At 42.2% G+C, this 27426-nt stretch overlaps 1 protein-coding gene across 1 annotated transcript in view; it reads right to left on the reverse strand.

Annotated features, from left to right (window-relative positions):
- Nucleotides 1–27426, reverse strand: part of KIAA0930 (KIAA0930 ortholog) — a 2167533-nt gene that overhangs the window by 121466 nt on the left and 2018641 nt on the right. The window contains exon 7 of the mRNA XM_044087231.1: nt 6986–7180. Within this exon, the coding sequence (XP_043943166.1) occupies nt 6986–7180 (195 nt within the window). The remainder of the gene's footprint in view (nt 1–6985; nt 7181–27426) is intronic.

Raw genomic sequence — 27426 nt, forward strand, 5'->3', positions numbered from 1 at the left:
GTCAGTGTCACAAGTTAATGTCCTGATTATTTCTGGATTTGCCCCTGATTTTGATGAGATTTGTCCATGGTACATTAAGAACTATGTACCTCAGAAATGTGTTAGCTCTTAGAATGATTCACAATTTCAATTATTATAGACAGACCAAAAAATACCAGAAGATAATTAATTATTAATAAAAATAACTTCTGCTACTAAAAAAATATAATAAAATAAAAATAAAATGAATGAACAAACCCCACGCTGTTTTGATTATCTTTCAATTACTCACCATAACTGGATTTCCTGATAGATACCCGGATTTCTGGATTTTCTAACAAAGACCCTGATTTCCTGACAGGTGGCAACCATATACAACATGATTAAAAAATCATTTCACATTGTACTTGCTGGTGACTCTCAAACCCCAGCTTTATCTAAAATCATCAAAACTAGTGTATCCCTCAAATGATGTCTCTTACATAGCCACAAGCACTGGCACACACACACAGCAATGTGTGTCTGAAACCTTTCCAAAACCAGTGTGCTTAATTAAAGTATTTACTCTCAACATTTTTACAGTATGCCCCTTTGTATTTTTGAAAGTTAACCACCAAAAGTTGCTGCTTTTGCACTAGGCTCAGTGGGACCTTGATTTTTGTTTGTTTTTCTTTTTAAAAGTTACTAAATGGGATGAAACACCAACGCAATAACAGAAAGAAAGAAAAAAAAGGATGGTGAAAAGCAAAGGAAAGCAATGCTCAGTACAGTCATTAATATGGGTTATGAGATGCCCATTCATGTGCTGCTCACTGCTGCTACCATACCATGTCACGTGATCCACGCTCTAGTTGTATAACAGAAAGTAACACATATTCCATGGGATTCTTGCTCAGGAAAATGTCATTCTGTCAAAGCCAGTTGCTATAAGTGACTTAGTAAGATGCATCATCTCCAACAGATGAAAAAGGCAACAGCAGTATAGTTTGCTTTCAAATAATAGGATTAATTCTACCAAGACAGATGAGTTCAAGATAAGTAAAAGTGAAAGCCTGTCCCACTGAGTCACAACTCTTCTGTTTTATAGCTTCTAAATATGAACTGATTGCTCTGAGGTGGAAATTAAGAAATGTTATCAGTTACATGAAGTGGATACTACTGCTTCAGAAAACTAGGAATTTTAGAAGTAGAATAAGTGCGGGAGAAATAGGTTGGCACATGCGACTCATGCCTGTGAAGTAGACATACATGTAGGCCATTGCTGCTGCTGTAGTAGGACCACAGAAAAAGTACAGTTTTGTACCTACCATAAATGTAGATGTTCGAGTGTATACACTGCTGCAGTCATTACACTTGGGTTATCCTGCCATCAGGCGGTTCCCCAGTCGGCCTGAGTGCCAAAGTCTTGGTCCGGCGTCGGTTGCTGTTGCCTCCTCCCTGACGTCAGTGCGACAGGGGTATATAAGATGCAGCCGACGACATTTTCTCTTGCCCCAGATGTCAGGTGCCCCCAAAAAGGTAGGCAATTCAAATTGCTAATAAAACATACATAAGAAAAGCAATCAACAACTTTCAGTTACCAGCAAATACTCCCCATAGGTAGTAAAGGGTAGAAGACATAGGTACGTACCAGCAAGTGAGAGGGGAAGGAGGGAGGGTAACCTGGACTGCAGCAGTGTATACACTCAAACATCTACATTTATGGTAGGTACAAAACTGTACTATGTTCATCGTGTTACATTGCTGCAGTCATTAGACTTGGGTAGAATCCCAAAGCTGAGGTAGGGTGGCTGGTTCTATAAGGCATTAGGGGTGGCTATAAGGCCCTGCAGCACTGCAGTGGCAAAACCAGCTCTGGATTTAGAGTACAGAGGCAGATGGTAATGCTTGGTGAAGGTATGTACAGAACTCCAAGTTGCTGCTTCCTTGGTAGGTACTCCTCTGAGGTAGGCAGTTGAAGAGGCTGTTGCCCTGGTGGAATGAGACCTAATACTGTCAGGTACAGGTTTCCCATGGTGTATATAGCAGAAACGTATACAGTGTCCTATCCATTTTTAAATAGTCTGTTTTGAAATGGCCTTTCCCTGTGCTCCTGCAGCATATGCTACCAATAATTGCTCAGTTTTTCTGAAAGCTTTTGTTTTGTCCAAGTAGAAGCGTATCTGCCTGTGTATGTCCAAAGACTGCAGAAGTCTCTCCCCTTTATTCTGTGGATTTGGATAAAAAGTTGGCAAGTGAATAGTTTGGTTTAGAGCCACACTTGATACCACCTTTGGCATAAAAGTAGGGTTTGTTCTTAAAGACACCCTGTCTTGGTGGAAAATGATGAAAGGTACCACTGCCATTAGTGCCTGTAATTCTGAAACTCTTCTTGCTGATGTTATTGCCAGGAGCAGAGCAGTTTTCCAAGAGACATATTTTAAATATGCTGTGTTAGCTGGCTCAAAGGGATGTAAAGTTAATTTTTCCAACACAAAGTTGAGGTCCAAAGTTGGAGTAGGTGCTCTATGGGGCGGTCTTATGTTTTTAGCCCCTCTGAGGTACTGTTTTAGCAAGGGATTAGAGAAAATTGGTGGATCTGTGTTGTAATGAGCAGAGATGGCAGAGGCATGGATCTTGATGGATGAAAAGCAGAGGCCTTTGTCCAGCATCTCAGTTAAATATTGTAGCATCTGAGGAATATTTGGGACAAGAGGGTCAAGGCTGTGAGCCTGGCTCCAGGCACAGAATCTCTTCCATTTATCCAAATAGGCTTTCCTGGTGCTAGGCCTTCTGGCCTCCACAATGACATCCATAACAACTTTGGAGACAGGCATTGCTTGCTTGACCAAGGAATTTTCCATGCAGCCAGGTTTAACATCTTTAGCTGGCTGTGAAGTATCTGATTGTTGTGCTGAGTCAGAAGATGTGGGATTTGAGGCAAAATCCAGGGTGGTCCTTGTGCTAAGTTCTTTAAGATTGGGTACCAGTGCTGGCGTGGCCAGTCTGGGGCAATCAGGATCATCTTTGGCTCTTCTTGCCTGGCTTTTACGAGTACCTTTGGAAGGAGAGGTAGTGGTGGGAAAGCATATACTTGTAGGTTTTTCCAGCTGAATGAGAGGGCATCCACTTTCCATGCTTGTGGGTGGTAAGTCCTTGTGCAGAATTTCTGTAACTGGCAGTTCATTGGGGATGCAAACAGATCTATGTCCGGGCTCCACCATTTTTGTGTTATCATTCTGAATATTTGTGGATGTAATTTCCACTCGTGCAGATCCATGATGTTTCTGCTTAAGTCGTCTGCCAGTGTGTTTTTCTCTCCTGGCAGGAATTGTGCTTGCAGATGAACTGGATAGGTTAGAGCTGTGTTCCACAAGGTCATGGCTTGTCTGCAGAGGGGATAAGAGTGAGTGCCCCCTTGCTTGTTTATGTACCACATAACTCTGATGTCGTCTGTCTTTAGTAGTAGTCCTGGATGCAAAAGGTCCTTGAAAGCTATAAGGGCATTTTGTACAGCTAGCATCTCTTTTTTATTGATGTGAAGATGCCTTTGTTCTGCGGGCCACTTGCCCTGGATACATTTTCCTGCCATGTGTGCTCTCCAGGCATAATCCGATGCATCTGTTGTCAGTGTTTGCCTGGCTGTGGGTTGAGTGAAAGGCTGTCCCTTGTTGAGGTGACAAGCTTGAGCCCACCATCGAAACTCCTGTTGAAGGCAAGGAATTAGTGGTATTACTGTTTCCAAACTTTGACAGTGTTGAGACCACACACTCTTTAGGTACCATTGTAGTTTCCTCATATGCAGTCTGGCATATGAAATTAGTAGTATGCAAGATGCCATGTAACCCAAGGCCTGCAGAAGTTTTCTTGCAGGGAGTTGGGTCCTTATTGCCATCAATTGAAAATATTGAGCCAGTTGTCCTTGCTTGTCTGGCGTGAGATAAGCCATCTGGGCCGTTGTATTCAAGCTGGCATCCAGGAATATTATCTCTTGTGAGGGCTCTAGTTTTGATTTCTTTTCATTTACTGTGTATCCTAGGCAACTTAATAACTTTTTTACAAACGCCAGATGCTTTAGAAGAATGTCCTTGCTCTCTGCTTGAATCAGGCAGTCGTCCAGGTACGGATAAATTTGAATTCCTTTCTGTCTGCAAAATGCAATTACTGGTGCCAGGCACCTTGTGAAGACCCTGGGCGCAATAGAGAAGCCAAAGGGCAGTGCAGAGAATTGGTAGTGCATTGAAACAGCTATGAATCTGAGGTATCTTCTGCAGTTTTGTCTGACAGGGACATGCAGGTATGCCTCCTTTTGGTCCAAAGTTACGAGCTAAGCTTTCCTGCCCAGCATGGGAAGAAGCTGCTGTAGTGTCAACATTTTGAATTTTGGAACATCCAGGTAAGTGTTTAGAGAAGAAAGATCCAGAATGGGCCTCCAGGCTTTGTCCTTTCTGGGAACCAGAAAGAGTCTTGAGTAAAATCCTTGTCCTTGCTCTTGTGATGGTACCTTTTGAATAGCTCTCATGTCCATGAGTGCTGTAATTTGTTTTTGAGCCTCTGCCCACTGATTTGGTGGCAGATTTGGCATTCCTTTTAACCTTGGCAGAGTGTGAAAGTGGAACCTGTAACCCTGAGATACAATGTTGAGAACCCATTTGTCTTTGGTGATCATATGCCAATTGTGATAGAAAAGTGCCAGTTTTCCTCCCAAGGGGGCTGCCAAGAGAGAACTATTTGGCAGCTGTAGTGGGAAGTCATTGGGGCTGTTTTTTATATGGTTGGGGCCTGTCTTCTCCTTCTTTCTGGGTTGATGCACCCCATTGTCGAGGCCTATAAGGACCTTGTGGTTGACCTCTACCTCTTGGACGTCTGTATCTGCCCCTTTGAGGTCTGTCTGTAATTGGAAGGACCAATTCTTTGTTGGCCAATTTCTGCTAAATCGAGGAGGCTGAACCTGTAAGAAATCCTTCTCCGTTTGCATAGATTTTGCCTTATCCTCCATTTTCTTTAATACCTCTTCTGCCTTAACTCCAAATAACACATCCTGCTACAAAGGTGCATCCAATAGTTTTGCTTTAACATGATCTGGTAACGTATGTTCTTTTAACCAGGCATGTCTTTTAATGACAGATCCTGTAACTGCTGCTCTACAGGAGGCCTCTAAAGAATCAAAACCACACTGCAAAGTATGTTTTCCCACTTGTTCAGCTGCATGCAATAAATCCTGCATTTCTTTATAATTAGGAAGCATTTTTTGTTTCAACTGAGACATCAAATATTGCTGATATTTTAGCATGTGAAACTGGCAATTTAAGGCCCTCATTGCTAAAGTTGCAGATATATATACTTTCTTCCCCCATCTGTCTAATGCTCTGGAATCTCTGTCAGAGGAGACTGGATTCTTTGCTGATGAGGCCTTAACCCCTTTGGGGCCCTGAGAAATAGTTTCAGGGTCAGCAACAGGGCTTTTATAAAGAAATTTGTGAGAGTCAGGGACTCTCTGTAGTATCTGTCAGGCTTAACTGGGGCTGGAGGTAAAGAATCAGGATTTAAGCTGGATTCAGTATACACATCATCCACAATATCTAACACTGGCGGAATAGCAAGGGGTCTATGTTGAGGAAATAAAAGGAAGTCTCTGAGCCTTTTCTTGGATTCTGAGTAATCCTGGCCCTCCCAGTGGAAATGCTCCCTCATGGTATGCAAGGTTTCTCCAAAGGAGTAGTCCTTAGGTGGAGAGGCTGATGGAATTGATTCCTCAGCATCAGAATCCTCATAAGGGGGTAAAGAGTATCCTAGGTCTGAAGAAGAATCTGAAGAGATGGATACCTGGTCGGATGAGTCATAGTCTGCATCCTGTCTATGCATTTTATCAGGAGGGGGATGGGACCCACTGATCAGAGTGATTAGGTCTTCGGCCATTTTGAGCATTTGTTTCTTAGGCATGGAGGCCTGTCCTGGTGAATGTTGAATTTGTTTCTTTGTTTCTAAAGGAGGTTTAGACTTAGCAGAAGATTTAATGGTTAACTGAGAAGGTCTGAAAACACCCTATGAAGCTACGGGTTGTGATCCCTCTCTGAAGGGTTAGTCTTGGTAGGCTGAAATTCTTGTGCATCCGAAGGTCCAGCCATCTCCAAGTGGGAGTCAGAGGTGACCTGTGGTTCTAAAGAAGTGGTCGTCAGGGGCTGCGAAGGTGTCTCGCTGAAAACCGGAGAACCGGCGACTGGCCTAGAAGAGGCTTCATTGTCAGTTTTGGGCCTCGGATGCCTGTCCTTGTCTTTGCGCTTTTTATGTATTCCGGTCATTGGTAGTTCCGATGGCATGGTGTAACTGAATTTTCGGCCAAAATAATGTCGGGCAAAATCAAACCGACGTTTAACCTTGTGCTTGTTAAACCTAGCACAAAACCGACAACCAGTGACGTCGTGGTCTGGGCCTAGGCATGAGATACAATAAGAATGGAAATCCTTATGAGGTATTTGCTTCCCACAAGAAATACAGTTATTAACTTTTACTGACATCGGTCTGAGGCAAGAAAAAGTTTCTTCAACGGGGTACTTAGCTTTGTAGAAGACTTCGGTTCTGGATTCGGAATGAAAATCTCAGGAGTCGGCCAACTGGCACTTGCGAACTGCTTTTGCTACGGGCACCGCACGGCAAGAAAGATTGAAGAAAATGGCGTCGGCTGCATCTTATATACCCCTGTCGCACTGACATCAGGGAGGAGGCGACAGCAACCGACGCCGGACCAAGACTTTGGAACTCAGGCCGACTGGGGAACCGCCTGACGGCAGGATAACCAAAGTGTAATGACTGCAGCAGTGTAACACGATGAACATCAAATTAAAACTCAGCAACAAAGTGAGTATTTAAAATCCCAAGTGTTTTAAGTGTTTATTTGTAGGAGTGGTATTTGATAAGCAAGATCAGGAAGATGAAAAAGGCTGGCCGTTGTAAATAATGAAATTCAAACTACACAACTGCAATGTGAAGGGATGGAAAGAAAAGAATGAATAAGTCATATACTTACTCTTTCATGTACTGGTGAATCAGGATTAGAATCTTCTTCTGTGCCATAAGGACTTGTATCACCTGTTGACACTCGACTCACTGCCATCTCGGCATGACCTTTTCCTTGAGGTCCTTTCATTCGCACAAATTCCATGTTGTTATACTTATAAAAACCAAATGACATCTTCTGAGCCATTTTAGCAGCAACACTCACCTATAGAGAATCAAATTAAACATAAGAAGTTGTTTTCTGCTCAGTACCTTCAAGACAGTTTACAGGTTAATTGAAAATCCAGTGGCTGAAGGCAGTGACCTTCTTAACACTTGGTTCAGTTAGTATAAGACAAATGTGTTGGGGAGAAAGGAGCTGGTGTGTGTGTGTGTGTGTGTGTGTGTGTGTGTGTGTGTGTGTGTGTGTGTGTGTGTGTGTGTGTGTGTGTGTGTGTGCATAGAAAGAGAACAACTCTTTCCTGGATTCGAAAATAAAAAACCTGTACTGCCATGTAAGATTTCACTATGTTAAGTTTATATGCTACACACATTCTGAAGAACAAACTCTCCAAAAAACATTTTTCTATTAATGAATTATCCCTGCCAGACAACACTCCTTTACAGAAGGTAATCTGGTTAGAAAAACTCCATTAAAACTCTACAACTGAAGAAAGAAACTGTTGCAAAAAAAGAGTAAAATTCCATGATTGGAGGATCTCCCTGGTCAGCCTCAGTAAGAAGCTGAGATCCCTCATAAAATCCTCGAAAGCTAGTTACAAAAACAAAATTGCCGCCGACTCTAAAGACAACCACAAAGCTATGTCAAGAATCTCAATGGCAACACTCAGATCTGCTCTGAATTACAGCACAATGGCACTAAATATACACAACCAACTGATACTGCCAACATCATGGCAGATAGGTTCAGTGCTAACATTACCCCCCTCTCATCCCCTAAAGTCCCATCTCTATACCGGAAGAATGCAAAGTTCTTGTAATCATGGCTGCACAGGTAAAAAAACACACTCTCCAAATCCAAGAACACAGCATCCATGGGACATGACAACATCCCAGGCTGTGTTCTACATAAACTACAGAATGAAATGGCACCCCACCTAAGTACCATGTTCAATCATAGCCTCACCTCAGGCTATGTGCCCACTGAATGGCAGACAGCAACGGTTATCCCACTCCACAAAGGGGGAGCCACCATGGACCCCGGAAACTACCACCCCATTAGCCTGACGAGCCTGGTCTTCAAGGCTATGGAATGTATCATCACGGAACTTATAAACAATGACATTGGTAATCTCCAAACTCTGTACCCCACCCAGTTCGGGTTTGTAAAACACAGATCATGTCTCCTAAACCTGATAGACTTCTTTGAAGCGGTCACCAAAGCCAAAGATGAGGGTAAGGTGGTTCACACAGCCTATCTAGGTCTTGCCAAGGCTTTCGACACCATCCCCCACTCTGGAATTATAGATAAACTCACTAAACTAGGTATAAATCCCTATGTCACAAGATGGGTTGCCAACTGGCTCACTGACAGAACCCACACTGTGAAAGTAGCAGACTCCAATTCCAACTTCAGACCAGTGACAAGTGGAGTACCACAGGGTTCAGTCCTGGGTTCTCTCCTATTTGGTATCTACTTCTCTGAAGTACAGGCTAACACAGAAGGTCTTTGGCTAATGAAGTTTGCAGATGACTGCAAACTAGTAGCCATAATCAAAACTCCAAAAGATGTGGACATCCTACAAAAGGGCCTCGCTGAGACAGATGCCTGGTGTCAAAGCCATGGCCTCAAGCTCAAAGCCAAAAAGTGCACTGTCATCCCTTTTGGTAAAAACTCTGTACCCATGAACTACCACATAGGCGGTAGTCTACTTAACACAGAAAGTGTGATAAGAGACCATGGGACACAGGTGGACAGTAGTCTCTCCTTTGATAATCACATTGCCACAGTAGTCAGGAAATCCTTCTACGTGGCACACCTCATCACAAAAGGTTTTGCATCCAGGAAAAAAGAGGTCATTGTTCCCCTCTACTCATCACTCATTAGACCCATTATAGAGTACAACGCCCCTTTTGGTAAGTACCTCACAAGACATCTACAACAACTGGAAAGGCAGCAGAAATACCTCACAAAGAGGATTACCAGCCACAAACAGATGCCCTACGCAGACCGTCTCAAAAAACTCCAGCTTTACTCCATCGCATATCGCCTACTCTCAGGCAATGTCTGCCTAACACACAAAGCTATGTCAAACCCAGAGCTTTTGGACATGCTCCACTTAAAGAAATCCCAAACCCTCCGAGCTACATGCTCTAGGGACCTAAACCTTGTCACCACAATAAACAGAACATGCTGGAGGGATAGATTCCTTTCCTAGAGACTTCCCATACTCTGGAACAAACTACCTATCTATATCAAACAAAGCTCCTCATTAGCACTCCTCAAGAAAAATCCTGATGATTGGATGGGAGATAGGAAATTCACCCCGGTGATCACTTCTGTGGCTCTGCTCGACAGTGGCACAAGAAAATAATTTTCTTGGGTGGCGAAAGCCAGGGTACCTTTTGGCTAGGCTTATATAGGCCCTAGGGCCACTAGCCTAGTACCTACCTATGAACCTATTACTAACAGGACAGCACAGATGATATTTTGAATCAAGTAAGTAATGCTTAACATCTGAGCTTTGGCCGGCTAAGATCTACCTGAAATCAACTGGACGTATAAGTGAATTTAAGTACACTTTTATCTGCTCTTTTTCATATAGTACTGTATTTAATTTATTTATTAATGTTTCTCATTGAATATTAACTCAGCTGAAGTTGTGGCTGTCTCTCTACGGAGTACTTGTTAGAATTTCTTTGTAACCACTGATAGCAGTGGGGGGGAGGGGTAGTTTCACCTCATCATCGATATTTTGTCCTGCCTTATATAAGTGGTACATTTTGGGTTATCTCTGCTTAATATCTGAGCTTTGGCCAGCTAAGATCTACCTGAAATCAACTGGATGTATAAGTGAATTAAAGTACACTTTTATCTGCTCTTTTTCATATAGTACTGTATTTAATTTATTTGTTTGTGTTTCTCACTGAATATTAACTCGACTGAAGTTGTGGCTGTCTCTCTACAGAGTACTTGTTAGAATTTCTGTGTAGCCATTGATAGCAGTGGGGGTAGTTTCACCTCATCACTGATATTCTGTCCTGCCTTATATAAGTGGTACATTTTGGGTTATCTCTGCTTAATATCTGAGCTTTGGCCGGCTAAGATTTATCTGAAATCAACTGGACGTATAAGTCACTTTAAGTACACTTTTATCAGCTCTTTTTCATAATCTACTGTATTTAATTTATTTGTGTTTCTCACTGAATATTAACTCAGGTGAAGTTGTGGCTGTCTCTACAGAGTACTTGTTAGAATTTCTGTGTAACCATTGATAGCAGTGGGGGTAGTTTCACCTCATCACTGATATTCTGTCCTGCCTTATATAATTGGTACATTTTGGGTTATCTCTGCTTAATATCTGAGCTTTGGCCGGCTAAGATCTACCTGCAATCAACTGGAAATATAACTGAATTTAAGTACACTTTTATCTGCTCTTTTTCATATAGTACTGTATTTAATTTGTTTGTGTTTCTCACTGAATATTATCTCAACTGAAGTTGTCTCTCTCTCTCTACAGAGTACTTGTCAGAATTTCTGTGTAGCCATTGATAGCAGTGGGGGGTAATTTCACCTCATCAGTGATATTCTGTCCTGCCTTATATAAGTGGTACATTTTTGGTTATCTCTGTTTAATATCTGAGCTTTGGCCGGCTAAGATCTATCTGAAATCAACTGGATGTATAAGTGAATTTAAGTACACTTTTATCTGCTCTTTTTCATATAGTAGTGTATTTAATTTATTTATTTGTGTTTCTCACTGAATATTAACTTAACTGAAGTTGTGGCTGTCTCTCTACAGTTAGTTCCCCACCCACCCTCCCTGTTCTTGTTTTGGTGTTAATAATGTTGGTGGCTTTGAAACTGCCTGTCCCTCTTTTAGATTTGTATTTGGATACTCCTTCTGGGCCCATCTCATTTGCTCACTCAACTGAGTGCAGTGAGATCATATTTTGATTTCAGGCACTCCTACTGTGTACAAAGAGACCATTTGGGAAGGACAACCCCTGTAGCCTCTTCATCCTGTTCTGTTCCCTCCCTCAAAAATAAATAAATAAATAAATAAATAAATAAAAAATATATATTTTATTCATCTGCTCTTACTGTAACTGTCTTAGTTGCTGTTCTGCGTGCTGTTATCTGTTCAGTCACTCTTACTCTGCACTTATTACTGCTTGTTAGTAGGCTTCTAATTTACTGCCTCTGCACTTGTTTTTTGGTCATTTGTTAATTTAATTGCATTCATTTGAACTGTATTTGCCGTAGTGTTGCTACACACTTGGGTGTGCTGGCCTGCACTGCAATTTAAATTGTATTTACTGCTGTTTTAGCTGCTTTTATGTTAAAAAAAAAAAAAAAATTTTTCTAAGCTTGTTTTCTGCCTTTCCTGTAACTAGTTTAGTCCCGATACAGACTTGCTGTATCCAGGACTGCTGGTAAGCCTCTGAGCCTCCCAAGCCTTTCTGTGTTAGAGAGAAGCCTTCTAGCTTATCAGTGGGAGTGGTAAGCACTAGGTAGCCTATCTACCATGGGAAAAGTGGGTTTTGGCCCAGAAATTGTAGTCCATTGTCCGTTTGGCCAGTTTTTCCATCTCTTTCTTTCTGGTTTAAAAGCCCATTTTGCATTTGGTCCCCGCCTTTCCTGTAACTAGTGTAGTCCAGGTAAAGATTTGCTGTATCCAGGACTGTTGGTAAGCTTCTGAGCCCCCCAAGCCCTTCTGTGTTGGAGAGAAGCCTTCTAGCTTATCAGTGGGAGTGGTAAGCACTAAGTAACCTATCTACCACAGGAGGAGTAGTTTCTGGCCCAGAAATTATAGTTTATTGGCCGTTTGGGAAGCTTTTCCATCTCTTTCAACCTTCTGATTTAAAAGCCTGTGTTTGCGCTTGTTTCCTGACTTTCCTGTTACTTGCCTAGTCCAGGTACAGATTTGCTGTATTCAGGACTCTTTGTAAGCTTCTGAGACCCCCAAGCCTTTCCTTGTTGGAGGGAAGCCTTCTAGCTTATCAGCGGGAGTGGTAAGCATCAGGTAGCCTATCTGCCACAAGAGGAGTGGACCCTGGCCCAGAAATTGTAGCTATTGGCTGTTTGAGCAGTTTTTTCCATCTCTTTCAACTTTCTGGGTGGAAAGCCGTACTTGCGCCTGTTTCCTGCCTTTCCTATAACTAGCCTACAGAATTGCTGTATCCAGGCTTGTTAGTAAGCTTCTGAGCTCCCCAAGCCTTTCTGTGTTGGAGGGAAGCCTTCTAGCTTATCAGTGGGAGTGGTAAGCACTAGGTAGCCTATCCTCCATGGAAAGAATGAGTTTTGGCCCAGAAATTGTAGTTTATTTGGTCATTTGGGCAGTTTTCCATCTCTTTCAACTTGCTGGCTTAAAAGCCTGCGTTTGTACTTGTTCCCCGCCTTTCCTGTAACTAGTCTAGTCCAGGTACAGACTTGCTGTATCCAGGACTCAATGTAAGCTTCTGAGCCCTCCAAGCCTTTCTGTGTTGGAGGGAAGCCTTCTAGGTTATCAGTGGGAGTGGTAAGCATTAGGTAGCCTATCTACTGCAAGAAGAGTGGTTCCTGGCCCAGAAATTGTAGCTATTGGCCGTTTGGGTAGTTTTTTTTCATCTCTTTCAACTTTCTGGTTTAAAAGCCACATTTGCGCTTGTTTCAAACCTTTCCTGTAACTAGCCTAGTCCAGATACAGAGTTTCTGTAGCCAGGACTGTTGGCAAGCTTCTGAGCCCCACAAGCCTTTCTGTGTTGGAGGAAAGCCTTCTAGCTTATCAGTGGGAGTGGTAAGCACTAGGTAGCATGTCTACCATGAGAGGAGTGGTTCTTGGCCCAGAAATTGTAGTTTATTGACCATTTGGACAGTTTGTCCGTCTCTTTCAACTTTCTGGTTTAACATCTGCGCTTGTTTCCCATCTTTCCTGTAAGTAACCTACTGGGTAGCACTAGAAAGCCTTAAACTGATACAAGTCTTCCATTTTGGAAGAGAGACTTTGGAGTGGTTAAGTATCAGTTTTCTGTACTTTCTTGCTGTACTTAACTGTTTTCTGCCTAAACACAGACTTTCCAGCATTTATTGTGATTTAAAAGCTTGTTTTTTCACGTATTGTACTTATTTGACTGCCTGCACTTTTAAAAAGTCATTTTTTGTTTAAATAATTTAACTGTTGGAGGTGCGATAGCCTTTTCTGATCATTTGTAGTCTTTTAAAGCTGTTTTAAGTGTATCTTTTACTGTTTTTGCCTTATCGTTTCAAAAAAAAACAAAAAAAATCCTTGTTTCCTGCCTTTCTAAGCTAGTATAGTCCAGTTTTCAGGCTAGTGCTGAATTCAGGGCTGTGATACTAGTTTCTAAGTTGCCCATACCTTACCTGCATAGAAGGAAGTTTCTCTGTTCACCTGTGAGAGAGGGGAGCTTTGAGCAGCCCATCTGTCCCTGGAGGAGAGGTTCCAGCCCAGAAGTTAGTAGTTTATTGGCCATTTTGGGCTAATTTCTATCTCTTTTATTTCCCTACTATAAAAACCACGTTTGCACGGTTTTGCGCACCAGGCAGCTATGGTTAAATTATTCCCGGCTCCACTATGTCTCCTCTTCAGTTTTTCCCTTGAAACTAGTCTAACTCTCAGCCTAAGCACTCAAAAAGCATCCTACAGCCCAGCACTTGCTCAGACCTAATAGCAAGCACTAATATACCCTGACACTTGACTGCCCAGCAGGGCAAGGCTCTTTATTCATCCCTCACCAACCAAGCAACTAAGCAGCTCACCCTACTATTCAGGCATGACCAAAGGGCAATTTCCAGGTGTACTCTCCAGTCCAGCTGGTGAATCTGGGTATTCTGAGGCAATGTTACAACTGCCTCATGTACACAGACAAGCCTCTCCTCCTACTACAAAACACTAACATATGCGAGAGATGCAATTATACAGCCAAACTGGAAAATAAGCTGTCTACACCCAAGACTGGAACAGACAGTCAAGAGGAGAAGGTTAACACTTGACCACACCTCCAGCTACACACAGACCTACTAAAACAGCACTGGCAAAAAATACACATAAATACACAAAATCATACTCGGAGGCTCTAAATAAAAACCTGCAAAAGCCTCAGAGACCTCCAAAGCAGACACCCAAACAACCTGCACCTCCCATCACAAACCAGACAACACATAAAACACAAAATCCGTGTGCCGCACAATCACAGCCCTTAAGGCGAAATAACATACCTAGCACACTAGTAATAGGTGACTCTATAGTCAGGCACACTGACGTCCCACTCACTAGGCTGTACAAGCAAAATGTTACTGTTAGCTACCTGTCGGTAGCCAGAATCTGCCACATAACACAAGCACTCAGGTCACTCCAGAACAAGTACAAATATGACTCTGTCATTGTTCATGTTGGTGTGAATGATCTGAGACATACCTCCCTGTACTACATGAAAAGAGACATGGAAGAGCTCTCTGATCACGTATTTCAGGCTGGTATGACCTTGACCCTGAGTAGCATCCTGCCCTCACCAAGAATGATACCTCAGTATAAAGAAAAAATGATCAGTTTCAACAATTGGCTAGGCTTCTGGTGTCATTCAAAGGGGATCCAGTGTCTGTCAGACTGGGATTACATGCTCAACAAGCCGCGTTGCTTCGCAAGAGACGGCTTGCACCTGTCACCCCTAGGCTTTCGAATACTGGCCAAGGCTCTTGCTTCCCCCATAGTGCCATTTTTAGGCAAGGCTCAAAAGTCAAACCCACCTCCGTAAACAGCACAATTAACAAAAAACTGAGGGTTATGCTACTCAACGCCAGGAGTTTAAATCTCAAATGCACACGCTCTAAGCACTCCTCAGTATGGAGAATGTTGACATCTGTGCAGTAACTGAAACCTGGTTCAAGGCACCAGAGAGCACTCCAGCACTACTGGGCTACAACTCATACCACATGTTTCGGCCACAGAACACGGACTAAAACACAAAAGGAGGGGGTGTATCCATATTCATCAAGGATACCTACACCTCCAGGTGTGGCACAGCATGATAACTCTTAGGTTCATAGGTAGGTACTAGGCTATTGGCCCTAGAGCCTATACAAGCCTAGCCAAAAAGGTACCCTGGCTTTCACCACCCAAGAAAATTATTTTCCTGTGCCCCTGTCAAGCAGAACCACAGAAGTGATCCCCGGTGTGAATTTCCATTACCCATCCAATCATCAAGATTTTTCTTGAAGAGTGCTAATGAGGAGCTCTGTTCGACATAGATAGGTAGTCTGTTCCAGAGTATGGGAAGTCTCTGGGACAGGAATCTATCCCTCCAGCATGTTCTTTTTATTGTGGTGACAAGATTTAGGTCCCTAGAGCATGTAGCTCGGATTGGGATTTCTTTAAGTGGAGCATGTCCAACAGCTCTGCATTTGACATAGCTTTGTATGTTAAGCAGAGATCGCCTCTGAGTAGGCGATATGTGACGGAGTAAAGCTGGAGTTTTTTGAGATGGTCTGCGTAAGGCATCTGTTTGAGGCCAGTAATCCTCTTTGTGAGGTATTTTTGCAGCCTTTCCAGTTGTTGTAGATGTCTTGTGAGGTACATACCAAAAGGGGCGTTGTACTCTATAATGGGTGTGATGAGTAGAGGAGAACAATGATCTTTTTTTTTCTGGATGAGAAACCTTTTGTGATGAGGTGTGCCACGTAGAAGGATTTCCTATCCACTGTGGCGATGTGATTATCAAAGGAGAGACTACTGTCCACCTGTGTCCCAAGGTCTCATCACACTTTCGGTGTTAAGTAGACTACCGTCTATATTAGTAGTTCATGGGTACAGAGTTTTTACCAAAGGGGATGACAATGCACTTTTTAGCATTGAGCTTGAGACCATGGCTTTGACACCAGGCATCTGTCTCAGTGAGGCCCTTTTCTAGGATGTCCACATCGTTAGGAGTTTCGATTATGGCTACTAGTTTGCAGTCATCTGCGAATTTAGTTAGCCAAAGATCTTCTGTATTAGCCTGTACTTCAGAGAAGTAGATACCAAACAGGAGAGGACCCAGGACTGAACCCTGTGGTACTCCACTTGTCACTGGTCTGAAGTCTGATTTGGAGTCTGCTACTTTCACAGTGTGGGTTCTGTCAGTAAGCCAGCTGGCAACCCATCTTGTGACATAGGGATTTATACCTAGTTTAGTGAGTTTATCTATAATTCCAGAGTGTGGGATGGTGTCGAATGCCTTGGCGAGATCTAGATAGTCTGTGTGAACCACCTTACCCTCATCTATGGCTTTGGTGACTACTTCAAAGAAGTCTATCAGGTTTAGGAGACATGATCTGCCATTTACAAACCCAAACTGTGTGGGCTCCAAAGTTTGGAGATCTCCAATGTCTTTGTTTATGAGTTCCATGATGATTCGTTCCATGAGGCTAATGAGGCAGTAGTTCCCGGGGTCTGCTGGGACCTCCGAGATCATCCATGTGCAACTAACATCGGGCAAATCTGCAATGCAAATTGTGGCTTGCTACAGATCACCCTCCATGACCCAGAACCGCCATTCCACCTTTACGGAGTCATTGGAAAACATGAAGGCCCTACTGAACACCCTGATATTGGGCGATTTCAATTACCCTACCATTCACTGGGAAAACTACTCGAGTACAAACTCCCAAGCTTCCTGGAATTCATCAACTCAAATGCCCTGGATCAGCTGGTAAACTCCCCTACCAGAGGTGAAAACATATTGGACCTGGTCATCACCAACGTGGACAACAGGTGTTCCACACCGGAGGTCAACCCGTCACTGGTTAGATCAGACCATAATCTAATCACTCTGGATGTCCACCCCCCCCCCCCCCAACTAAGGAAACCACAGTAAAAAACTTTTCTAAAGCAAACTTCACCTTACTTAAGACACAGGTGGTAAGTTTCACAGCCCCCACGCTAAAGGATAATGCTGCCCAAGATGCAGAAGCCTTTACAAATGCACTCTATGAGCACCTACAAGGATGCATGGATCATGCCATCCCTAGCAAAACCAAGGCTCACTCCTCTAAGAGAAGGAAACCAGTTTGGTGGACCCCTGCCATAAACAAGCTATACAACAGAAGGAGGAAACTAGTTGAGAAAAAAAGCAAATCCCAAGAAGGAAAGACATTCCTGATCAGTATCAGTAAGAAACTAAGGTCCCTCATAACATCATCCAAGGCTAACTTCGAAAGAAAAATAGCCAGGGATTCAAAAGATAACCACAAAGCCTTCTTTAGCTATGTTAAGAATCTAAGTGGCAACTCGCAGATATGCACTGAACTAGTGCAAAATATACTGAACCTACTGATATTGCCAACATCCTGGCAGATAGGTTCAGTGCAAAATTCACCCCCTCTCAGCCCCAAAAGGTCCCACAACATTACCGGAAAAGTGTAGTGTCCCAGAAATCACAGACGCACAGGTGAAAACAGCCCTTTCAAAAGCCAAAAACACAGCGTCAATGGGGCCAGATGGTGTCCCAGGCTGCGTCTTGCATGAACTACAGAACGAACTAACCCCCCACCTAAGCACGCTGTTCAACCTCAGCCTCTCCACAGGCTACGTGCCCATAGAATGGCACACAGCAACGGTTATTCCTCTTCACAAAGGAGGGGCCACAACTGACACTGGTAACTATCGACCCTGGTCTGCAAGGCTATGGAGCGCATCATCATAGAATTCATTAACAAAGACATTGGGAACCTCCAAACACTTGACCCGACCCAGTTCGGCTTTGTTAAGGGCAGATCATCCTACTAAACCTGGTTGACTTCTTCGAAACAGTCACCAAGGCCATAGACGAGGGAAAGGTGGTTCACATAGCCTACCTTGACCTCCTCAAAGTTTTCGACACCATCCTCCACTCGGGTATTACAGAAAAACTCACTAGCCTCAACATAAACCCCTACGTCACGAGATGGGTTGCCAACTGGCTTACAGACAGAACTCACACGGTAAGAATAGCGGGCTCCAGGTCCGACTCTAAACCAGTCACAAGTGGTGTCCCACAAGGCTCGGTCCTGGGACCCCTACTGTTCGGCATATACTTCTCAGAAGTACAGGCAAACACAGGAGGACTATGGCTAACCAAGTTTGCCAATGACTGCAAACTGGGAGCCATAATTGACTCTCTGGCTGGCATCCTCCAAAAGGGCCTTACTGAGACGGACACCTGGTGTCAAAGTCATGGCCTCAAGCTAAATGCCAAAAAATGCATAGTCATCCCATTTGGGAAAAACAAAACACCCACAAATTACCACATAGGTGGCAGCCCCCTTAATACAGAAGAGGTAATAAGAGATCTGGGGACCCAGGTAGATAGTAATCTCTCCTTTGGCAATCATATTGCCAAAGTAGTTAGGAAATCCTTCTATGTGGCCCATCTAATTACTAAAGGGTTCGCATCTAGAAATAAAGAGGTTACAGTGCCCCTCTACTCATCACTCATCAGACCCATCATAGAGTACAATGCCCAATTTGGGATGTACCTCACAAGACACTTCCAACAGCTGGAAAGATCACAAAAGTACCTCACCAAGAGGATTACTAGCCTCAAACATATGTCCTATGCAGCCCGACTGAAAAAACTCTGGCTGTACTCAGTGGCATATCACTTACTCAGAGCTGATATCTGCCTGACTTACAAAGCCATGTTCAACTCAGAACTGATGGGCATGCTCCATTTAAGAAATCCAAGTCACTGCAAACCACGTGCTCTAGTGAGCTAAACCTCGCCACAACAATAAATTGAACATGCTGGAGGGATAGATTCCTGTCACAGAGACTCTCCCATGCTTTGAAACAAAATTCCTAACTACATTAGGCAGAGCCCCTCACTAATACTCTTCAAGAGAAGCCTTGACGAGTGGATGGGTAACAGAAAATACACCCCTGGGATCACTTCATTGGCTCTGCTTGACAGAGGATCAGTTAATTAATCAATGGGGCGGTGAAAGCCGACACACTCTGGTTAGGCTTATAAATGCCCTTGGGCAGATAGCCTAGTACCTACCTATGAACAAACGATATACACTAATAAGCAAATAAGCACATGCCGAAGTAATCAAAACCAGATTACTAATAAGAAACCCTTATTTAGCAGTGAAAATACAATAAATATAAGCTACACTGCACTAGCATAACTATTCTCCAATGTGAAACAGCAGTATATGGGCATCATACACTATTCTAGAGATGTAGTATCTCTTTACTCATAAATATCAGTAACAATTTTGGACAAATGTAGTAGCAGCTGAAGTCGTGTGCATGATTTGTCTGTATAATTAAAAAAAAGAAAATAAAAGCTAGTGCTGTTAAGCATCACAAATTACTTCAAAATCAAGAACTTAGTCTGGACTGGCTGAGGGTCTGGTATATCCCAGAATAGAACTGTGTAGCTTTAATGGTATAACAGTGTTAATAGGTAATCCAAGCTCCATAGCAAGCAGCAGCAATGTGAACAACTTGGCACAGCAAAACAGTTTCAGTACATGGAAAGCAGACAGGAATAACCCAGTTTGGGCTGGAAGCAAAATAATCACTGTATTATCTAAATCTTTAACTTACAAACATGGCACCATCGAGTGGCATACTGTGAATACAGAAGATACTACAAACTCTTAGGCTAAACAATTCCTGTTAAACTATAATTTTCGGTACAGGAAATATCCAAATTGACTTAAGGACCAGGTTCTGCCAAATATGAAATGGTATGAAGTTGTTAAGGATAGAGTTTACTTTTTGAATCTTTTGGCATTCAATGAAGTATCAGTGGCACTTAATGAAGTACTGATACTACACACTCCTTTTATTAGAGATTGATATCTGTAAATGATGACATAAAATTTGAGTTTCAGACTTTCATTTTGTTTAGAAAATTAATTCTAACATAAATCCTGTTAATTAAGCAACTTTTGTAAGACAACGATTAAAATCTGTTCCTATTTTTGAGAATTTGTTCTCCCTTTATTTTACTTATCCACATTTTTTTAGCTGAAAGGTTAAGGTATGTAGACCTCTTTATTACTATTGCCAGTGGTCATCTCACTCACACAGACACACATAGAAACACCTCTGCTTCAGAAAATGCAAGCTGACATAAATCCTAATGTTGAAGTACTGTTGTGATTTTATAACAGGATCATGTAAAAATATATTGGTATTTTGAGCTTTTGTCCCCTGTTTATTTTATGCTTATCCAGACAAGTTTAGGTAAGAGGTTGAAAGGTATGCAGACCTCATAACAGGTACAAGCATGCAAAATCTGAAGGTAATGTTGCTCAATGCTAGAAGTCTAAACCTCAAAATGCACTCTCTCAAGGCACTCCTAAAAATGGAGAACATCGATATCTGTGCAGTAACTGAGACCTGGTTCAAGGCTCCAGAGAGCACCCCTGCAACACCAGGCTACAACTCTTACCACACTTTTTGGCCACCAAACCAAGATCGAAACACTAAAGGTGGAGGAGTGTCCATATTCACCAAGGATATTCACACTACCAGGTTAGTTGCCCAACATAATGTGTCTGAAATTCTCCAGGTGCAACTAACACTAGGTATGACTGCAATCCAAAATGTAGCTTGCTACAGATCCCCCACCATGCCCCAAGATTCTCATTACACCTTTCTAAACATACTGGAAAATATTAATATACAACCAAACACCCTAATACTGGGTGATTTTAACTACCCTGCCATTAACTGGGAAAACTACTCGTGTACCAACACCTTTGCCCAACGGTTCTTGGAATTCATAAATTCCAATGCCCTGGATCAAATAAATCATAGTCCCACCAGGGGCTCCAATATCGTAGACCTGGTCATTACCAACATGGGAAATAGATGCTCCACACTTATGGTCACCCCCTCGTTGGTCAGGTCTGACCATAAGCTAATCACCCTTAACATCCACATCCCACCCCCACCCCCCAGTAAGGAAACCTCCATAAAAAGCTTCTCCAAAGCCAGCTTCATGCTACTCAAGTCAGAAGTTACAAACTTCATGACACCCATGCAGATGGGAACTGAAAGTTCGACTGCTGAGTCCTATACTAAGGCACTGTACGAGCACATCCACTCATGCATGAATCGTGCCATCCCAAATAGAACCAAGATGTTCTCCTCCAAAAAAGGAAGCCAATCTGGTGGTCCCGTGCCATAAACAAACTTTACAACAAAAGGAAGAAACTGTTGCAGAAAAGAGGAAAATCCCAGGATGCAAAAAACTCCCTTACCAGCCTCAGTAAGAAGCTGAGATCACTTATAAAATCCTCCACAGCTAGTTACGAAAATAAAATTGCCAAAGATTCCAAAGGCAACCACAAGGCATTCTATAACTATGTTAAGAATCTAAATGGCAATGCTCAGATCTGCTCTGAGCTACAACAGAATGGTATTAAATATACTGATCCTGGCAGATCGATTCAGTGCCAAATTCACCCCACCTCTCACCCCCTAAATGGCCCATCTCAACACCGGAAGTTTGCCAAATTCCGGTAATAACGGCCACAGGTAAAAAAACGCACTCTCCAAAGCTAAGAATACAGCATCCATGGGACCAGATGACATCCCAGGCTGTGTGCTACATGAACTACAAAATGAACTGACACCTCACCTAAGTGTCATATTTAATCATACCCTCACCTCAGGCTTCATGCCCACTGAGTGGCGCACAGCTATGGTTATCCCATTCCACAAGGGGGGATCCACCTTGGATCCCGGGAACTACTGCCCCATCAGTCTGACGAGCCTGATCTGCAAGGCCATGGAACGTATTATCATGGAACTTATAAACAAAGACATTGGCAACCTTAAAGCACTGGACCCCACCCAGTTTGGGTTTGTGAAGGGCCGATCTTGTCTCCTGAACCTGATTGACTTCTTCAGATCAGTCTCCAGAGCCGTGGATGAGGGTAAGGCAGTCCACACAGCCTATTTGCCCTTGCAACTCCCACTCTAATATCACGCACCCCATCCAACCACTACCTTTCTTTCCACCCCACTAACTACCTTGATTATAGCAAGCTCAGATGCTCATAAGCCTAGTACTTATTATACAGCAGGAACTACTTATTGTAACATTTGTTAATGTCTGTTATGTACTTCGCAGATAAAGATTCTAGTTGTCTACTGATGTACTATGTTCTTCATCTGTAAATATGTTTGTAATTAATTGCTATGTAAATCAAATTGTTAATCGCTATGTAATCCAATGTAACTACTGTCTGTTTATTTTAACTGTGGAGCTTTTCTCCCCGGGCCTCCACTGAAAATGGACCTACGTCCAGTTGGACCTCCCGGTCAACAAATGTAAATAAATAAATAATAAATAAAATAAATATCTGGACCTCACCAAGGCCTTTGACACCATCCCCTACTCTGGAATCATAGATAAACTTACTAAGCTGGGCATTAATCCCTACATCACTCGATGGGTTGCCAACTGGCTTACTGACAGAACCCACACTGTAAAAGTAGCTGACTCCAAATCCAGCTCCAGACAAGTGACAAGTAGAGTACCTCTGGGTTCAGTCCTGGGACCTCTCTTGTTTGACATCGACTTCTCTGAAGTACAGGCCAACACTAAGGGACTCTGGCTAACAAAGTTCGCAGATGACTGCAAACTGGGAGCCATTAATGAATCCCCAAATGATGTGGATACTCTACAAAAGGACCTTACAGAAACAGATGCTTGGTGCCAGAGCCATGGGCTCAAGCTCAATGCCAAGAAATGTATAGTTATCCCCTTTGGGAAAAAAATATGTACCCATGAATTACCACATAGGTGGCAGTACACTAAACACCGAAAGTGTGATAAGACACTTAGGGACACAGGAGGACAGTGGTCTCACCTTCAATAACCACATCGCCACAACAGTCAGGAAATTCTTCTATGTGACACACCTCATCACTAAGGGCTTTTCGTCCAGAAAAAAGGAGGTCATTGTCCCAGTGTACTCATCCCTCATTAGACCCATTATAGAATACAATGCCCCATTTGGTATGTACCTTTCAAGACATCTGCAACAACTGGAAAGGCCGCAGAAATACCTCACTAAAAGAATCACAGGCCTAACGCAGATGCCCTATGCTGACCACCTTAAAAAACTCCAGCTATACTCTTGCATATTGTCTACTTCGAGGCGATCTCTGCTTAATAAAACAAGGCCATGTCAAACCCAGAGCTGTTGGACATGCTACACTTAAAGAAATCAAAATCCCTCAGAGCCACATGTTCCAGGGATCTAAACCTTGTCATCACAATAAACAAAACATGCTGGAGGGATAGGTTCCTGACCCAGAGACTCCCCAGACTCTGAAACAGACTGCCCATACATGTCAAGCAGAGTGCCTCTTTGGCCCTCTTCAAAAGGAACCTTGATGATTGGATGGGAGAAAGGAAATTCACCCCAGGGGTCCAGGGAAGCAAATAGTGTGGGAAGAAATAGCCAGGGAATTGTTATGGCTAGGCTTGTACAGGTCCTAGGGCCGATAGCCTAGTACCAACCTATGAACTGCTACCAGGGATCGCTCTCACTCTTCACTCTTTCTCTTACACACACTCACATAATCTCTTCTGCATTCATATAGGCATACGCTCTCACTCTTACACACTCACACACACACACACACACACACACACACACACACACACACACACACACACACACACACACAGTCTCTTCTGCTTTCACACACACATACATATACACATACTGTCTTTTTTGCTTTCGTGCACGTATTCACTCATACATGCATACAGAAATACACCCTCATACACATACGTGCAAACATATACACTTTTTCTATTTTTTTTTACACTCACTAAACAACAAAAGTGCTGCTTAGCAAGTGTAAAATAATGGTTTGATCGATCTCGCTTTCACTCACATGCATGCATACAATAACACACACACACAGACAAACACATACTTTTAATTTTCTTTTTTTTACATTTTATACTGGCTAAACAGCAGAAGTGCCACTTAGCAAGTGTAAAATAATAGTCATTAGGGTTTTCCAGTTTGAGCTCCATGGCAGTTTGACATACTGCTGTGAAGCGGCGGACTCATTTTTCAGCGGGCATTACTTGTACATTAATGCCCTGCTGGAGAGCAATCATTCTTCAGTCAGGTTGCTGATGTAAAGTTTACCTGTTTGCTAATGGAAGTTAACAGTGGTTTCACATGAGTCTCTACTAAGACTGCTTTTTTTAGACTATTCTTCCCAGATATAAAAGTGAAAAGTGAGCGCTGGACATGCATCTCAATTGCCCCTGATTTCAGAGAACATACCTGATTTTGCCTTTTTTTTTTTTGATTTTCTGGTACATCATTGAAGATTACTGTCATTCATTCATAGTTCTTATTGTTCAAAAATGCATGTTGATATATAGTTGTAGTGTGTTTTCATTGTTCTTTTATGTTTGAAAATTGTATCCATGATGTTTATATTATTGTTGAAATTATCATTGTGAATCAGGAAAATATTAAAAAAAAATATGCCTAATTTTGGGCTTTTGCTGGCCTATCATTTTTGGCTCGGTCCAGAATTCATGAGAAAATAGGTTGACAGGTATGGCTTTGAATAGATTCACAGTTAATTTACAGGCTCATATGCAGTTACTAGCCTTGCAGTCTAGGGGACAATTGAGGAGCATTGGTTGAATAATTTAACATACTAATAACTACAAACAAAAAGATAGTGAAGACAATGCATTAGAAATGCTCTCACCATAAACCAACATATGTATCATTTTAACACTGTTGGAGGGAGGCAAATTATGATTTCAAAAATAAATGATTTGATTATATATAAAAACATCATTAAAAACAACAGTAGGCAGCAGTTTAAAATTTAAGTAGTGAGAATCTACTATAGTCAAAAAAGTATATTCTGTAACCTAAACTGTTTTATTAATGGTGCAGAATAGATTTTGGCCCCTAGACTTAATATTTCTGATACCATCTGACTTGCTGATGTGCAGTAAATCCATCAGTAATAAGTTGGAGGTGTCTTGTATGCCAGACACAGGTTACCTCTTAGCAGTTTGTAGGATAAAGAGTATAGTGACATGGCTTTAAGTCTGTCCATGCAGGACGTGTTGTTTAGGCCTTGTATCCTTTGAGTAATGTATCTCTGTAGGCATTTCAGTTGTTACATCTGTCTGGGCAGATATATGCAAAAGAGGGCATAATATTCACTCATCAGCCTAATAATGGCTGATTAAAGGGGGACAATGACATCCCTAGATCTAGTACAATCCTTTTGCTTACAAGAAATGTGCAATAAAGAAGGACTTTCTATAGTAGACACATGTTGATCAAAAGTTAGGTCACCGTCCACACACAAGTTTCTAAATCCTGAACAACTGGGTCACCTCTTATGGGTGTGTTGTCAAGGAGGTAGTTCCCCAGGGTGACTTCCAAAAGGATACAAAAACACATTTTTTGGCATTTAGTTTCACTGCGTAATTTTGACACCAGTTATTTATTTCAGACAAACCTTCCTGCAGGATGACTAAGTCATTTGGGGATTCAATGACTGTTCCTAGCTTGCAGTCATTAGCAAACACAGCCAGCCGGAGCCCTTTGGTATTGGCTTTTACTTCAGAAAAGTAGATGCCAAACAGGAGAGGTCCCAACACAGAACCTTGGGGGGGACCACTGGTAACTGATCTCTTTGTGGAGGTAACTTCTCCTATGTTGATAGTGTGTGTCCTATCTGTGACCCAGTTGGCAATCCTGCAGGTAACATAGGGGTTTATTCCCAGTTTATTTAGCTTTCCTACTATGCTTGAGTGAGGATGAGCAAGTATGACCTGTCCTTGATGTATCAAACTGTGACGGGTCCAGTGCTTGGAGGTTCCCTATGTCCTGACTGATTAACTCCATGCTAACTCTTTCCATGGCTTTGCATAGAAGGCTGGTCAGACCTTTGGGTCTGTAATTGTATAGGTCTGCGGAAGGTCCTCCCTTATGAAGGAGAATGACTGTAGCTGTTCTCCTTTCACTTGGTATAAAATATATATGGAGGCTGAGACTGAATTCTTCATGCTATACAAGACACATCCAGGGATATTGTCAGGATCCATCAATACAGTAGCTCTTTTTTTTAATTAAACAAGAAACATCTTTATTAAATTCTCACTTATAACACAGTCAGTCATACATTTACATAAATGAAAACAAAACATATTGACATAATTTTAGTTACAAACATGAAAACACTTATAATCTATCCAGTCACTGTCATTGAAACATTACATAGCTCATTCAGATCCTTTTTAAAATGTAAACCTCATTCCTGATCTGTATGAATTGTTCCCACAATTTCCATTTTTTTTGCTCCTACCCTTTTCTGAAAATCCCATTTCTAGTTGTTGTATCTCTGTTACTATATTCAATACCTCTAGTACAGTCAGTTTAGACTTTGATTTCCATTTCCTAGTAATTACTTTTTTTGGCAGCCGCCATAATTAGCCTTGGCAAAGCCTTACTCTGTCAAGCTATTCCAATTCTGTATCATAGCTTAAAAAATCATTACCTTGGCCATACCAATTTGCTCACCCAGTATTTCTGACAGAGTAGTCTGCCAGGCATTTTCAGAATCTGCCAACTCATTACACTTCCAGAAAATATGTTCCCATCTACCTCTTTGTTCCCCATCATACCTCCAACATTTGCTATCTACCTGAGGAAAAATTCTTTGGAGTCTACTTGGGGTATAAAAATACCTATGTACACACTTCCATGCAAAGATCCAAAACCTTCTAGACTTTGTCGCATATTTGGAAGACATACATACATGCCCCCCACTGTCTTTTTCTGAACTGCTTATCCAATCTATCTTCCCAATTCTTTCTAACCTCCTCTGGTTGATTCTTAAATTTATCATGCAATATTTTATATGCTCCACTAATTATTCATTTTTAATAGCTGTTTCTGTTCTTGACTCTACTAAAAGCTCTACCAGTGTTGGTCTTTCATTTAGGACCCCCCTATTTCTTTCTCTTTGCCTATACACTGATATCAATCATTGATAGGGAAGGCAATCTCTAGCCTGCAGTCCAAATACATTCCTGGCCTCTTCCCATTCTATTACATTTCCTTCTTTAATTATTTGCTCCCAATACCTTGGTATGTTTGCCAGTTTTCTCCAGTAAATTTCAGCCCCCTCTTGCCTATTGGCTACCTCCCTAATTGCAATCATTCCTATCAGCATAATCTCCTTTCTCAATTCCTGTGTTGGCTTAGTTCTTAGAATACTTTCTGCTACTTTAGGAATATAA

Source organism: Protopterus annectens, chromosome 11.part0, assembly GCF_019279795.1.
Source record: "Protopterus annectens isolate FY-2018-M chromosome 11.part0, PAN1.0, whole genome shotgun sequence".
Lineage (NCBI taxonomy): Eukaryota > Metazoa > Chordata > Ceratodontiformes > Protopteridae > Protopterus > Protopterus annectens.